Source organism: Odocoileus virginianus, chromosome 2 (assembly GCF_023699985.2).
Source record: "Odocoileus virginianus isolate 20LAN1187 ecotype Illinois chromosome 2, Ovbor_1.2, whole genome shotgun sequence".
Lineage (NCBI taxonomy): Eukaryota > Metazoa > Chordata > Mammalia > Artiodactyla > Cervidae > Odocoileus > Odocoileus virginianus.
The window spans coordinates 2952436-2966270 of NC_069675.1; the positions used below are offsets into that span (position 1 = coordinate 2952436).

A 13835-nucleotide genomic window follows, 5' to 3' on the forward strand; every position below is an offset into this window, starting at 1 on the left:
GGAAGATCTTTTGAGGAAGAGAATGGCACCCCACTCCAGTATTCTTGCCTGGAAAATTCCATGGACAGAGGAGCCTGGCAGGGCTGCAGCCCATGGGACGCAAAGAGCTGGATACGACTGAGTAACTAACACACACACAAATTGTTAAGGTAGTAAAAAAAAAAAAGGAAAGTTAAAATAGTAAATCTTATGTTATGTATATTTTACCACAGCTTTAAAAAAAAGCAACACCTGCTCCTAGCTCACTGCTTTATCCTCAGTGGCTGGCACAGAGTAGGCGTGCAGAAAGTGACTGTTAGATGCAAGGATGTGAGCAAAAAATGCAAACCCACCTTGAACTCCCCTGACCTGAGGCTCCCAACCTTCAGGAAAAATGGCAGGAGGGGCTGGTCAGGTTCCCCCAACCCCCAGAAGATGCTTGAGGCAAACACTTACCTGGGCCTTCTTCTGCCAGAGAGGGAGTCTCTCTTGCTGGTTCAGCAGCCGCGCCATGACCAGAAGGCTGAGCTGGCCTCGAAGCTGCCTGTGGGAGAAGGGGCAAGAGAGGCTGAGGGGGTGCACCCTGCGGTGGGGTGGGGGTTCAGGTCTGGAGGTGGGCAGGGAAGTGTAGGACACGCATGGAAAGGTGAGCAGGGAAGAGCCCCTCTGTCTGGGGAATTTCAGCTTTCTCCTTTGGTTTCCAGCATTTATGATATATTTTAGAAGTCATAAAAAACATGCCAGATGGGAAAGCTTAAAAATAAGCAAAAGAGAATAATTAATGAAGAAAAAGGCGGTGATTTCAGAGGCTAGCATAGTGGTGCTTTTCTTCTTAGTTTTTTTTCTATATAGGTCTGTGCTACACAGAGATACCGTGCATCCACTTCTGTACAGACCATTGTCTTTTTTTCCTTTGCAGCGTTAAGATCTTTCAGCCCTGGAAGGTGGTAGGAGGTGGGTGACCGGGGCTGGTGAGGCCACATTTTGTTGTTTTTTTCCCACTCAGTATTCAGTGACTTTTCTTTGGAGAGTCCCTTCACTTCTACCCTCAGCCCAGATTCGGGTTCCCAGGCGGGCACATGAGCCGAGCCTGGCCCATCAGCCCCCGAGCTCAAGCCACTGTGAGGGGCCCTTGGGGTCTCGGCTGGGACCAGGAGAGTGCGTTCTCTTCCAGCAGGGCCACTAATCTGCTGGGAGGGGCGCCTACAGTCACTGGCGGCCACCCTGCCTCTCGGTGGGGCTGGGGCAGCAGTCGGGGAGGCTGGAGGATGAAGCAAGTAGAGACAGAGCCCTCCCTGCCTGAAGCCCCCAACCCCCAGACCCATGCAGTCAGTGGGCTGGGTAGCTCAGCCAATAAAGCCCTCTTTGCTTCTGCAGCAAGTCTGAGCTGTGCTTCTCAGTCTAGCGCCAGTCCTGACTGAATTCCTCAGGGTGGGGCGGGTACCGGCTCTCTTCTGGAGTAGAGCCTTATGATGGGGATTTCAGGCGCTAATGTTTATGGCTCTGATTTTTTTCTCTTTCTATTTTATTTTTTAAACTATTAAAATATGATAACACATTTACAGGAGACTTGGAAAATACAGAACAAAGTTACATATAGCTCCATGATATATTTGGTAAAGGAAATGGCAAGCCACTCTAGTCTTCTTGCCTAGAGAATCCTGTGGACGGAGGAGCCTGGTGGGCTGCCGTCTATAAGGTCGCACAGAGTTGGACACGACTGAAGCGACTTAGCAGCAGCAGCAGCCACAATATATTGGGGCTTCCCTGGTAGTTCAGTAGTAAAGAATCCACCTGCAACACAGGTGACCAGGGTTTGATGCCTAGAAGATCCCCGGGAGAAGAAAATGGCAACACACTCCAGTATTCTTGACTGGGGAATTCCACAGAGGAGCCTGGCGGGCTACAGTCTATGGGGTCGCAGAGAGTTGGACACGACTTGGTGACTAAACCACCACCACCACCACTGTTATTACAATTATTTTCAGGTAGATTAAGATTTTTAATTGGAGTTTCAATATCAAATTCTCAAAAATTAATAGAAGGGATATACAGAAAAGTAGAGGGATACAGTAGACCTGAAAACACCACGAACCAATTCAATAGAATTAAGATTTACAAAATTTTCACACAAGTAGGATACAAATTCTATTCAAGTTTCCATAGACTATTAACTAGGAGATACTGGAACATATCCAGGGACATAAAACAAGGTGCAAAATTTTCATGGTCTAAAGGTATTAAAATCATAGAGTCTGTTATCAGTGGAATTACATTAGAAATCAGTATCGAAAAATATGTGAAAATAACCCACATATTTTCAAGTGCAATGTGACATTTACCAAGAGAGATCTTTGACTTAGGCGGGCTCTGGCTTTCATGGGTCCCTGAGGGCTGGGGTGAGTAAAGGGTTGGAAGAGGGGAGTAGAGACCAGAGGATGGGACTAGGGGTGGCAGTGGCCAGGAGAGGCTGGAGGGGGCGATGGGAGGAGGGATGGGGGGTTCCATCTTCCTCACACTTCCACACACTTGTGGCCCCCATGGGCAGCAGAGGTCAGCCCCTGACATGGATTCTGATGTGGCCACAGTCTCTAATTCCAGGGGAAGCAAAGGTGAGGTCCTAGAGCCGGAGGAAACCAAAGGACCATGGTGGAAACACTTGGGTCAGAACCAGCTCCATAGAGGAGACATTCCCTCGAGTAGCAACACTGCTGGAGGGACCCCACGGGCACCCCCACCCCTATCCTGGAAGGACCCCACAAGGAACAGAAGGGTGGCACATGGGGACGGCAAGCTGCAGGCAGCCCTCGGAAATGACATTTCCCTAAAGTACTCGGGGGAGGCAGGACTGAGCCTGGCTCCCCCTCAGCGGGGCCGGAGGCACCCGTGCAACTCCTCCAGGGCTTGCGCCCACCCTTGCTTCACGTGGTGGGGGTGGGGAGCTCCTGGGTGGTGGGGAACGGAGGTGGGAATGGCCTCCTCCAGCTTCCCATCAGGCTGAGCAGGTGGTACCTGAAGCAGGCACCTTGTTTATATTCTTAGTCAAGAAAATCAGAGGAATCAACAGTGCAAGAAGCTCTTGATTTAAAACAAACAAAAACCAGCATCAGGCAGCAGTGCCCCACACCAGAAGGGCAGACGTGAGAAAGAGCGGGATGCTCCCATACAGTTGGTGGGGATGTAAATGCATACGCCCACCTCAGTCACCTGCTGGGTGAGACCTGCTCAAGCTGAAGAGGTGCATGTGCCCACCCACAACCCAGCAGTCCTCCTCCCTGGCACAGAGATGCGGTGTAGGAAAAAACAGAGAGGCAGACGTGCAATGTCGGCCCACGAACGGACAGACGACTGGACTGCATCTGCAGTGCTTGGCGACGGTGGACGAGCCGGGACTCCGCCCAGCAGCATGGTGACCTCACGGCGCTGTGCGGGAGGAGCCATCACAGAAGACTACACCTGTGTGATTAAGGGCAAAAACGGGGGTCCTGCTCTCCTTGGCGGGGGGCAGGTTCTGTTCGTTTTTGGGTTTTTTTTTCTGGTCGCACCACATGGCTTGCAGGATCTTAGTACCCCGACCAGGGATTGAACCTGTGCCCAGGATTGAAAAGTGACGAGCCCTAACCACTGGACCACCAGGGAATCTCCTCCTTTCGTTCTGGGTGCTGCATGTGCTGGACCTGTGAAAACTCGCTGAGCACACACTGACAGTCGGTGTTCTGTTTGTATGCTGCAATTCAACAAAACGATTACTTATAGAAGTTCAGATGGGTGGGGGTGGGGGTAAGGATTGCCCAATTTAGCCAATAAAAACATAGGTGATGGTGGTCCTTCAGTCGCTAAGTGGTGTCCAACTCTGTGACCTCATGGACTGGCAGCAAGCCGGCCTCCCTGTTCCTCACTATTTCCCGGAGTTACAGGATGATATAGGATGCCCAGTTAAATTTGAATTTCTTATAGATAAGGAATAATAATATCCCACAGACAAGGAGTAATTCCTTAGCATAAGTTCCTCCCATGTGATCTTTGTGTTGTATCTGGTCTCCCTGAGAGGGATCAGCCATCCTGGACTGGGAAGGGCTGCCATTAGGCAGCGCGGGGCCCTCTCTGACCCCGGTTCCCTCTGCAGAGCGCGCCAGTGTTCCCACCGACCACCTGAGTCCTGGGGAGAGGTAATCCCACATGGACTCCGCCAAGAGACAGAAAGCAGAAGCCCCTCTTCCAGCGCGCCCCATACCAGCCTCGGACGGGGTGAAGGCAGGAAGGGCCCCGCCCCACACCCGGAGCTCCACCCCGTCTCTCCCTGGGCTCCGCCCACCATCCCGCACTGTCCGCCAGAAGCTGCTCTCCAGCCGTTCCCCTCAAGCCCGGCCCGGCAGCAGCTGGGCCAGAGCACAGTGGGAGGCAGACGGACCCTCCAGCCCCTCCAGCCGCTGCTGAGAGGCGAACTTGAAGCGGGAATCAGAAGTCCAGCATCTGGGCTTCATTAACCCAAACCCGAACCTTCGGGAGCGCTCTTGCCCACAGCGGGAGGGGAGGGGCCGACCCTGGATGGGGGTGCAGGCAGAGCCAGGGCTGGTTCCAGGAGGGAAGAGGCTGATTGGGGGTGAAAAATAAAGAGAAAAGCACTAGAAAGAGCACCGAGTGGGCGAATGGATGAAAGAAACCCGCATCAGAGGGTGGCGTTCCCTGCTTGCCCACTGCCTTTCATCCCCACGGCCCTGCTCTGCCTTCTAAACCAGTCCCCTGCCCTCTCAGCTCCCACTGGGACACACAGACAGGGAGACGGGACCGGTTTTCAATTTTACACTGAGAAGTTACTGGACAGAGAAGGGAAAGCCAAGACTCAGCCCAAACACCACCCAGACTGCGCAGGGCGCAAGCAGGGGTGGGGGGTGGAGAGGGGGATGGGAGTGGGGCGAGGCCTGCCGCTCGGCGGAGGTTGACCCCACCCGGGAGGCCTCCCGGGAACTCAAAACAGGCGGACAAAGGAGGACGCAGAAGGCCCTGGAACCTTCCCAGCTACTGTCATATAAGGCAACAGGCTCAGCCCACTGCGCTCACACCAGGCCAGGCCCCTGCAGCGGCCTGCCTCCTCCACCCCCGCGGGCCGCTGCAAGACCAGGACGCTGGATCAGCACACGGAGGGGCCTAAGGCGCCGGGAGGTTTGGAAATGACTTTTCCAAACCGACAACAGAGGCTGGTTGGACGTGGAGCGCAGGCGCTCAGTTTCCCAGCCTCCAGCCCCTCTCCCCCCAGCTCCTGAGAGGGGCAGCCTGCTGGGGCTCAGGGGGGCAGCAAAGGCCCCATACCCGCATGGGCCAGGAGGGTGCCAGGACCACCACACAGATCAATGCAGCCCCTTCAGACGGGAACCAGGCCCTGCTGAAGCTGAACTGCCCAGGAAGGCCATCGGGCATCTGGCCAAAGGTGTGAACGGCCTTTTCCTTGTCTCCAGGGCAATTCAGGAAGCAACCACAGCGGGCCGGTTCGTGGTGGAAGCACTGCCCAGCACCCTGCCCCAGGGCGTCGGCGGGCCTGCCCCTCCCAGGCCGCTCAGGCCACCTCACCGGGCACTGACTGCTCTCACGCCACCTGCCCCTCAGTCCTTCCCCTGGAGTCTCCTGTCTTGCATGTGAACATGTGTCACCCGGGCAGGCAGATGGGGGCCTGGGCTCAGAGGTGGGGGTCGCCTCCTCAGCCTTCTGCCCAGGCATCTCACACCCGCTGGGGCACTCACAAACGTGGACACAGCACAGGACGGACAGGAAGAGAAGGCAGCATGCAGACAGCCTCGGGCCCACGCGGGGGGCTCCCACCGGGCAACGCCAAAGAGCTGTCTATGATCGCTGGCTTTGCCATGACTGACACCCACAAGTGCTGGCCATGCCAGGGGAGCCAGATACGAGACAGAACCCTGTATGGTTCCACTGGGACCTGAGTCTGAAGCCCAGCACAGAAAATCCATGGGATGAAAGCTGCCGAAGTGGCTCTTTTTGCAGAGGCCATGCCTGGGACGGGTCCAGGGCCCTTCTAGGGGAGCAGGTGACCTGGCTGGTGACGCAGTGGTGGCTGCACAGACACCCGGTGCAGTGCAGTGTCCACCTCTGACATGTTCTCTCCTGCGTGTACATCACAACCAAACAAGAATCAGGTTCACTCAGTCACATCTGGACTGCCAGCCTCCTCTCTCCCCTCCTCCCTCCCTCTCTTTCTCTCTTTCTGGTATGATGATGAAACCGAGACCCCTAAAAACATCTGAAAAGTCACCTGGTCTCATGTCCTGGGACCCGCATACCCGTCCATTCAGTCAGGGCCTCCGCATACTTGGAGAAAAGTCGCCAGGGACTTCCCTGGTGGTCCAGTGGCTAAGACTCTGCGCTCCCAGAGCAGGGGGCCTAGGTTCAATCCCTGGTCAGGAAATTAGATTCCATGTGCTGCAACTAAGACCCAGCACAGTCAAATAAACAAATATTTAAAAAGTCGCCATACTTCGCACACTATCCCTTCCCCCGAGTGCAACAAGCTACTCTTCTCTGTCTTTTGGAATCTTCGCCATTCTGGGTGGGTTCTTCTGAAAGCCCTTGAGGTTGCTGACATTCTCATTAAGCAAGGCGCTCAGAACTGAAGCGGACCCTTATTTGGGGGGGAGCCCCTCAACGCTACGCTCTTGACAGGTTGAGCCCAAAGTCTAGTCCACACGTCTGGCTGTCAAATCCCATTTCCTAGACCCTGTTCTCCACTGTGCAGCTCGGTCTCTCCCACTCAGCCCATCGTTATGGTCTTTTGAGATCTTCGAGGATCTTCGCTGTCAGTTGCCTTCATGTTATGCATGAACCCAACTACTGTTCTGTTAATGGCCTCATTCAAGACCTTGGGTCTGTGCTGGCCAACCTGTCAGTGGAGACAGAGCTCTGGGTGCCGCCCGGACCTATCCTCCAGGCAGACTCTGATGGCCAGTGGCATCTTCTGACAATGAGTCCGTCTAACTGGACATCACTCTTCAGCCCACACTTCAGCTTGCTATGTTATGGCAAGATAGGATGTGCGTCTCCATCAAATGCCCTACAGAACCCAGACAGCCCTCTCCAGGGTATTCTGCTTAGCCTATCAAAAACTAAATGAGGCTAGGCTGGTATGATTTATTCTTAGGAATCCTAGAAAGCAGGGCTTCCTTTTCTATGTATGTGCTCACAAGCTTTCCCCTGGGGAGTTCTGTTGAGGAACACGTCAAGTCCACAGAGCTGAATGAAGAAGAGCACCCTTCTTCTTCATTCCCCGGGGAGCTCTCCCTTCCCGAGAGGTCTCTGTGGAGTTAGGGCTCCCCCACATCGTGCAGGACAGACGTGAAGGGGACCTCAACTCATTCCACCCAGTTAGATGCTGCCATCTGGTCTCCCCCTGCTATTACAGGCTGCAATCCCCTTTGATCAATACTCCAGTCTAGATGAAAAATTAGGCTCCTTCACAAAAGAAAACAGAAACAAAACATGAATTACGTGGTGGTGTTCTCTCTTCACCAGGGTCATCATTTCCCTATCAACCCAGAAGAGCTCTCCTGGCATCAAAAATAACTACACAGGAGACGTCCCTGGTAGTCCAGTGGTTAGGACTCCACACTTCCACACTGGGTTTGATCTCTGGTCAGGAAACTAAGATCCCACATGCCTCTCAGTGCAGCAAAAAAAAAAAAAAAAAAAAAAAAAAAATTATACAGAAGCTCCTTCCGTGGGCTTTAGCTACTCCCAAAAGAACTGTCACCAGTTCATTGGGTTCATGTTATTTTTCCATGTGCCTTGCCTGTGTCCCCTTCCTTCTCTCTTCCATATCTTTCAAGATCAGAGATCATGCATGATGAGCTTTGGGTGCAGACCTTGCCGTCTCTAAATATTAATACTTCCTGCTTTTTCCCTTACTGGGTCCATTTGCAATCCATGTCCAAAGTCTTACTGTAGGATCTCCTGGCTCAGCTGAGCCACTTTGTCTTTGGAGTCTGCTACTGAAAATTTCTTGCTCTCTCTGCTTTTTGAAATCTGCCCTTCAGAAGCCAGCTCTCCACAAGCAAGCTCCCTCTTCTGTGCCAGGATTCCAGGGACCCAGAGTTCGAAGTCACAGTCCCTGTCCTCAGGATGCTCACAGTCCAAGGGGGCACCAACAACCAAGTTTCTGCATCCGGAGGTTTCTACAAAGAGAAGCTGCCTCCTCAGAGCCTAGTCTTGGGGGTGAGGAAGCGTCGACCAGGCAAAGAGGCTTTTCGGCGAAGAGGGAACAGGCGTTGAAACGTTTGAGACAACTGCTCCTCATGGGTTTGGGTAGCGGCACAGCTTCAGGATAGGGTTGGAGTGTGGAAGCCTGCAGGGGCTGGGGGGCTGGGGAACGTGGAGGGACGTGAAAAGCAGGCAGGAGGGCCCTAGTGTACCAGGTAGGGCTGTTTGAATTTCATCCTGGGCATAGAAGTCTGAAGGATTTTAAGCGAAGGAGTGACAGGGCCAGATGTGCACCAGAAGCAAGATCCTGCCGCAGGGCAGCATGGGGACGGTCAAACTGGCAAGAGATTAGAGACTGTAAGTTGCGGCCAGCCTTGGAAGGTGACATGGAGAGGCGACGGTTGTGGGAGAAGGGGCTGCCTTTTACTCTCATTTTTCACTGCTAAGCTCCACTTTGCCTTCAGCATAACAGTGCATCCCTGGTTGAGGAGGTCGGGGAGAGCGCGGGCATCACACCAGTGTTGGTGAGTGTTCTTGATCTTTTGTGCTTAACTATTCGGCAGAGATAGTGGCAGCCCCCGTACAATAATACGGCCTCCTCCCCGGGGTCGGTCTGAGCCCAGTGGGGCAGCCGCCCGCGAGGGAGGGGACAAGGCCACCAACACGGGGGCATGGTGAGGGGAGGGGGCAGCTAACTAAGACCACAGGAAACACAGGGCAGCTGTGGAAGAGAGTTAGGAGCTCTTTCCGATCCAGTGTGGAACGGCTGCCAAAACCTGTGCTGAAGTGGAAGCGGGGGGGGCGCGGAGGACAAGCTGTATGCAAGAGCAGATGAGACACGGGGACAGGCTGGGTGGCACAGGCGTGGGGGCAGGGGGACGGGCGCGTTTTCTAGAGGCGCTCCCTGGTCCTTGTTGAATTTTGTCCAACTGGAGTGCTTTAGCTATTTAGAAAAAAGAAATACAAGTTCTAAATAAATGAATAAATAATATCCACCCTGGTGAGGAGCCCTCTTTCTCAGCAAAGTGCTCAACAGCAGGGTTTACCCTACTTGGAGTGTCTGTTCGAAAGCAGGTAAGTCTGTTCCACGATATTCACTCCAAGTATTCAAGGAGCATCTGCCAAGGGCACGGGAGCTCCAAACAGACGCCCTCCGAAAGACACTGACTCCTGGAACCTGAAATCGCAGTTTGGCTAACAGATGAAGGATGTCATAAATTCAGGATATGACAAAAGCAGTTTCAAATCTTTTGGGAAGTGACGGATTATTAAGACTGAAAAGAATTGGTGTTGGGTCACTGGCTCTTTGAGGGTGGGGAAAAACATCAAGTTAGATCCCTGTTTTGTACCTACAAAAAATGGATTCCAGATGGGATTAGGAGCCAAAAGAAACAAAGTTATATAAGTACTGAAGGAAAATAGAACACAATATTTTTATGCTCTTGGGGTGGGGAAGGCCTTCCTTTTCAAGCTAGAAAGAGTCAATTACAAATCAACCCTCTGTACTATGCACGGTAACTTTTCTGAAAATCTGAAGCTATTCTGAAATGAAAAGTTTACTGAAAAAGGAAAAATAATCATTTTGTGAAACAATAAACACAAAGGTTTAAAAAAGACAATTTACAGGCTTAGGAGAAAACATGGTGCCCAAAACATATGTAATATGCAACTTACAAATCAATATAATTAAGAAGAAGGACTTCCTGGTGGTCCAGTGGTTAAGAGTCTGCCTTGCCATGCAGGGGATACAGGTTTGATCCCTGGCTGGGGAACTAAGATTCCACATGCTGCAGAGCAACTAAGCCTGACACTGCTATTATTGAGTCTTCATACCACAACTAGAGAGTCCGTGAGCTGCAACGAAAGGTGATGCAGTGAAGATCCCACACGGCTCAACTAAGACCAGATGCAGCCAAATAAATAAATACGTAAAAAAGAAGAAGAAGAAAAATTACCGGATAGAAAAATGGGTGAGTAATATCAAGAGACAATTTACACCAAAGGAAACACAGAAAAAGATTCTCAGTTTCACTGGCAACCAGGGAAATGAAAATTAGAATCACAGGATGAGACTTTTCACTTACCAGAGTAACTAAAACTTAAAAACAACACTGAGAATGAGAGTGTTAATAAGAGTGTGGAGAAACAGGCATTTTCACGTCTATTATTAATTAGTACAGCTTCTTTTTTGGAGACGAAATTTTAACTATTCATACTTCAGGATTGCAGTTTCAAAGAACTTATCCTATTGAAGTATTTGCATAGATGCACAAGCTTGCATACTGGACAAATATCATAACCAGGGAACGGCTGCGTGCACAACCAGGGAATACTATGCAGCTATGGAAAATAATGCAGTTCATCTCACACACACACACACACACACACACACACACACACTTACATTCAGGCACACCTTGGAGAAATTACAAGTTTGGTTCCAGACCACCACAATAAAGCGAATACTACAATAAATCAAGTCACATGAATTTTTTGATTTTCTAGTGCATATAAAAGTTGTACTTAAATCTACAGGAGAAAATATTTGCAAATGATGTGATTGGCAAGGGTTTAATTTCCAAAATATACACTCAGCTCCTATAATTCAATAACAAAAAACTCCCAAACAATCCAATCGAAAAATGGGCTGAAGATCTAAATAAGACATTTCTCCGAAGAAGATATATAGATGGCCAATAGGCACATGAAAAGATAGTAAATATTGCTAATTATTGGAGAAATGCAAATCAAAACAACGAAGTATCGCTTCACACCAGTTATAATGGCCATCATTAGCAATTCTGCAAACAATAAATGTTGGAGGGGGTGTGGAGAAAATAGAACTCTCTTACACAGTTGGTGGGAATGTAAATTGGTGCAGCCACTATGGAAAACAGCATGGAGGTTCCTCAGAAAACTAAAAATAGAGTTTCCAAATGATCCACCAATTCCATTCCTGGGGATATATCCAGACAAAACTATAACTGGAAAAGATACATGCACCCTTATGTTAATGGCAGCACTATTTACAATAGCCACGACATGGAAACAATCTAAATGTCCATCAATAGATGAATAGAGAAAGAAGATATGGTACATATATACAATGGATACTACTCAGCCATAAAAAAGAATGAAATGATGCCATTTGCAGTAACATGGATGGTCCGAGAATTACCACACTAAGTGATGTAAATCAGAAAGAGAAAGGCAAATGCCATATGATATCACTTTATGTGGAATCTAAAATATGACACAAATAAACATATCTACCAAACAAAAACAGACTCACAGACATAGAGAACAAACTTATGTTTGCCAAGTGGGAGGAAGCTGGGGGGAGGGAAGTACTGGAAATCTGGGATTAGCAGAAACAAACTGTTATATGTGGGATGGATAAACAAGGTTCTACTGTATAGCTCAGTATATATATTTAATATCTTGTGATAAACCATAATGAAAAAAGAGTATGAAGAAGAATATGCATAGGTATAACTGAGTCACTTTTCTGTGAAGCAGAAATTATTAGTAAACAAAACATTGCAACTCAACTATAATTCAATAAAATTTTTTCAAAAATTGTATTAATTCTGTAGTCTATTAGTGTGCAACAGCATTACGTCTGAAATAATGTACCTATCTTAATTAAAAACATTCCATTGTTAAAAAACGCCATCATCTGAGCCTTCAGAGAGTGAGTCCTAATCTTTTTACAATAGTAATATCCAAGATCATTGATCACAGACCATCATCACAAATATAATAATAAGGAAAAAGCTTGCAGTATTTCGAGAACTACCAAAATGTGACACAGAGACATGAAGTGAGCAGATACTGTTGGGGAATGACACTGACCGACTCGCTCAATGCAGGGTCGCCACAAAGCTTCACTTGGAAAAAATGGAGTATTTGTGAAGTGCAATCAAATGAGGTCTGCCAGCATATAGACACACTTACATACATGTAAGTAAATACACATACATGTCAAAGTGAAAACAACAAACACAAACCACATGGCCTGGGCTGGAGCACAAGGGGCCCTGGAGGCCAGGCTCAGCCCTCTGCACTTCTCAGTGCAGGCGATGGGGAGCAAGGCCAAGCAGAGCCATGACAATCAGGTGCAGCCGCAGAGCAGACAGGCTGCGAAGGAGGAGCTGGGACTGTCTGTGAAAGCTTCGGCTCTCCCTGGAGGGGATCCAGGACAGCCTGGTTGGAAGGTGGGAAGAGGTGTCATTCTAGGTGGTGATGGTTGTTCTTTAGTTGCTGAGTTGTGTCTGACTCTTCGCCACCCCATGGACTGTAGCCTGCCAGGCTCCTCTGGCCGTGGGTTCTCTAGGCAAGAATACTGGAGTGGGTTGCCATTTCCTGCTCCAGGGCTTCTCGACCCAGGGATCAAACCCAGGTCTCCTGCACTGGCAGGCAGATTCTTTACCACCATGCCGCCAGGGAAGTGCCATTCTAGGCAGGAGCAGCTGCAAACAGACCTAGAGAGGAGAGGAGGGGACATGGGGAGAGGCCTGCACAGGGCAGCGAGAGGGACTCCCTGGGCTGTGCCCTCAAGTGGGAGAAGGAAGGAGGGGAGAAGGGAGCCTGGAGTGGGTACAGAAAATTGGTTCTTATCTCCCTGCAGGCTGTTTGTTTGGCACATTCATTCACTCAAGAAGAATTTACAAAGTGCCAACAGTGTGCCAGGCTCTGTTCTGGATGAGGGGTGATACAACAGTGACCCCAGTAAGGGGCCTGCTCACTGTAGGGGATGAGGACGAGAGGCAGCCACGAACAAGGAGCAAGCAGGACCTCCCCAGTGGTCCAGGGAGGAATTCGCCTGCCAGTGCAGGGGATAGGGGTTTGATCCCTGGTCTGGGAAGATCCCACATGCCTCAGGGCAAATATGTCCACGGGCCGCAACTACTGAGCCTTCGGGCTGCAACTGCTGATGGCTGAGCCCCTAGAGCCTGTGCTCTGCAACGAGAGAAGCCACCACAAGGAGAAGCCCGCTCACCGCATCTAGAGAAAGCCCTCACTCAGCAAGGAAGACCCAGCGGAGCCACAAGTTAAATTTTTTAAAAAGGGAGACAAATGTAAAGAAATTTCTGGCCGAGATCAGTGCTGCGCAGAAAATAGAATGATGAACGGAGAGTTTGAGAGGGAGGCGTCAAGGGGATTGATGAGGGGACACTGTGCAGCTGATGTCTGAATGGCGAGGGGGAACCCTACCTCCACGAGGACTGGGGAGGGAGCAGTCTGGAAGGCGGGTGGGGGTGCTGCTGAGTCTGAGGCTAATTGCACAAGGCAATTGTTTTGCTAATAAGACCGTGTTAAGAAAATGAGGCTTTTTTTCCCATTTGGTAATGAAGTCATTAGTGAGTTGTATTTTTAGTTCTTGCTCCTGGGTTTTTGACATTGGGCTCGAGGGGGAGGTCTTGGGGACTTCCCCCACACCCCACAGGGTGTCACGGGGGTGGGGATGAGCCTCAGAGGGAGAGGAGATGGAGGTGGAGCAGTACCCACCTGCTCCGGGGGGTTACGTCCAGGAAGAGCTGCACGAGTGCCAGCAGGCTGTGGTGGTGATCAGACACTCGACTCAGGGCACAGCACAGCTGCCGGAGCTGCGGGGTGAGAGGGCGTCCAGGTGGGCTTTCCAGAGGCAG

The 13835-nt window shown here is 50.5% G+C and overlaps 1 protein-coding gene across 3 annotated transcripts in view; it reads right to left on the bottom strand.

Moving 5' to 3' along the window:
• Positions 1-13835, bottom strand: part of FAM178B (family with sequence similarity 178 member B) — a 103280-nt gene that overhangs the window by 31160 nt on the left and 58285 nt on the right. For all 3 annotated transcript variants that reach the window (XM_070474490.1, XM_070474487.1, XM_070474483.1), the window contains 2 exons: positions 13696-13793; positions 436-523 (listed from right to left, as the gene is read on the bottom strand). In XM_070474490.1, the coding sequence (XP_070330591.1) occupies positions 436-523; positions 13696-13793 (186 nt within the window). The remainder of the gene's footprint in view (positions 1-435; positions 524-13695; positions 13794-13835) is intronic.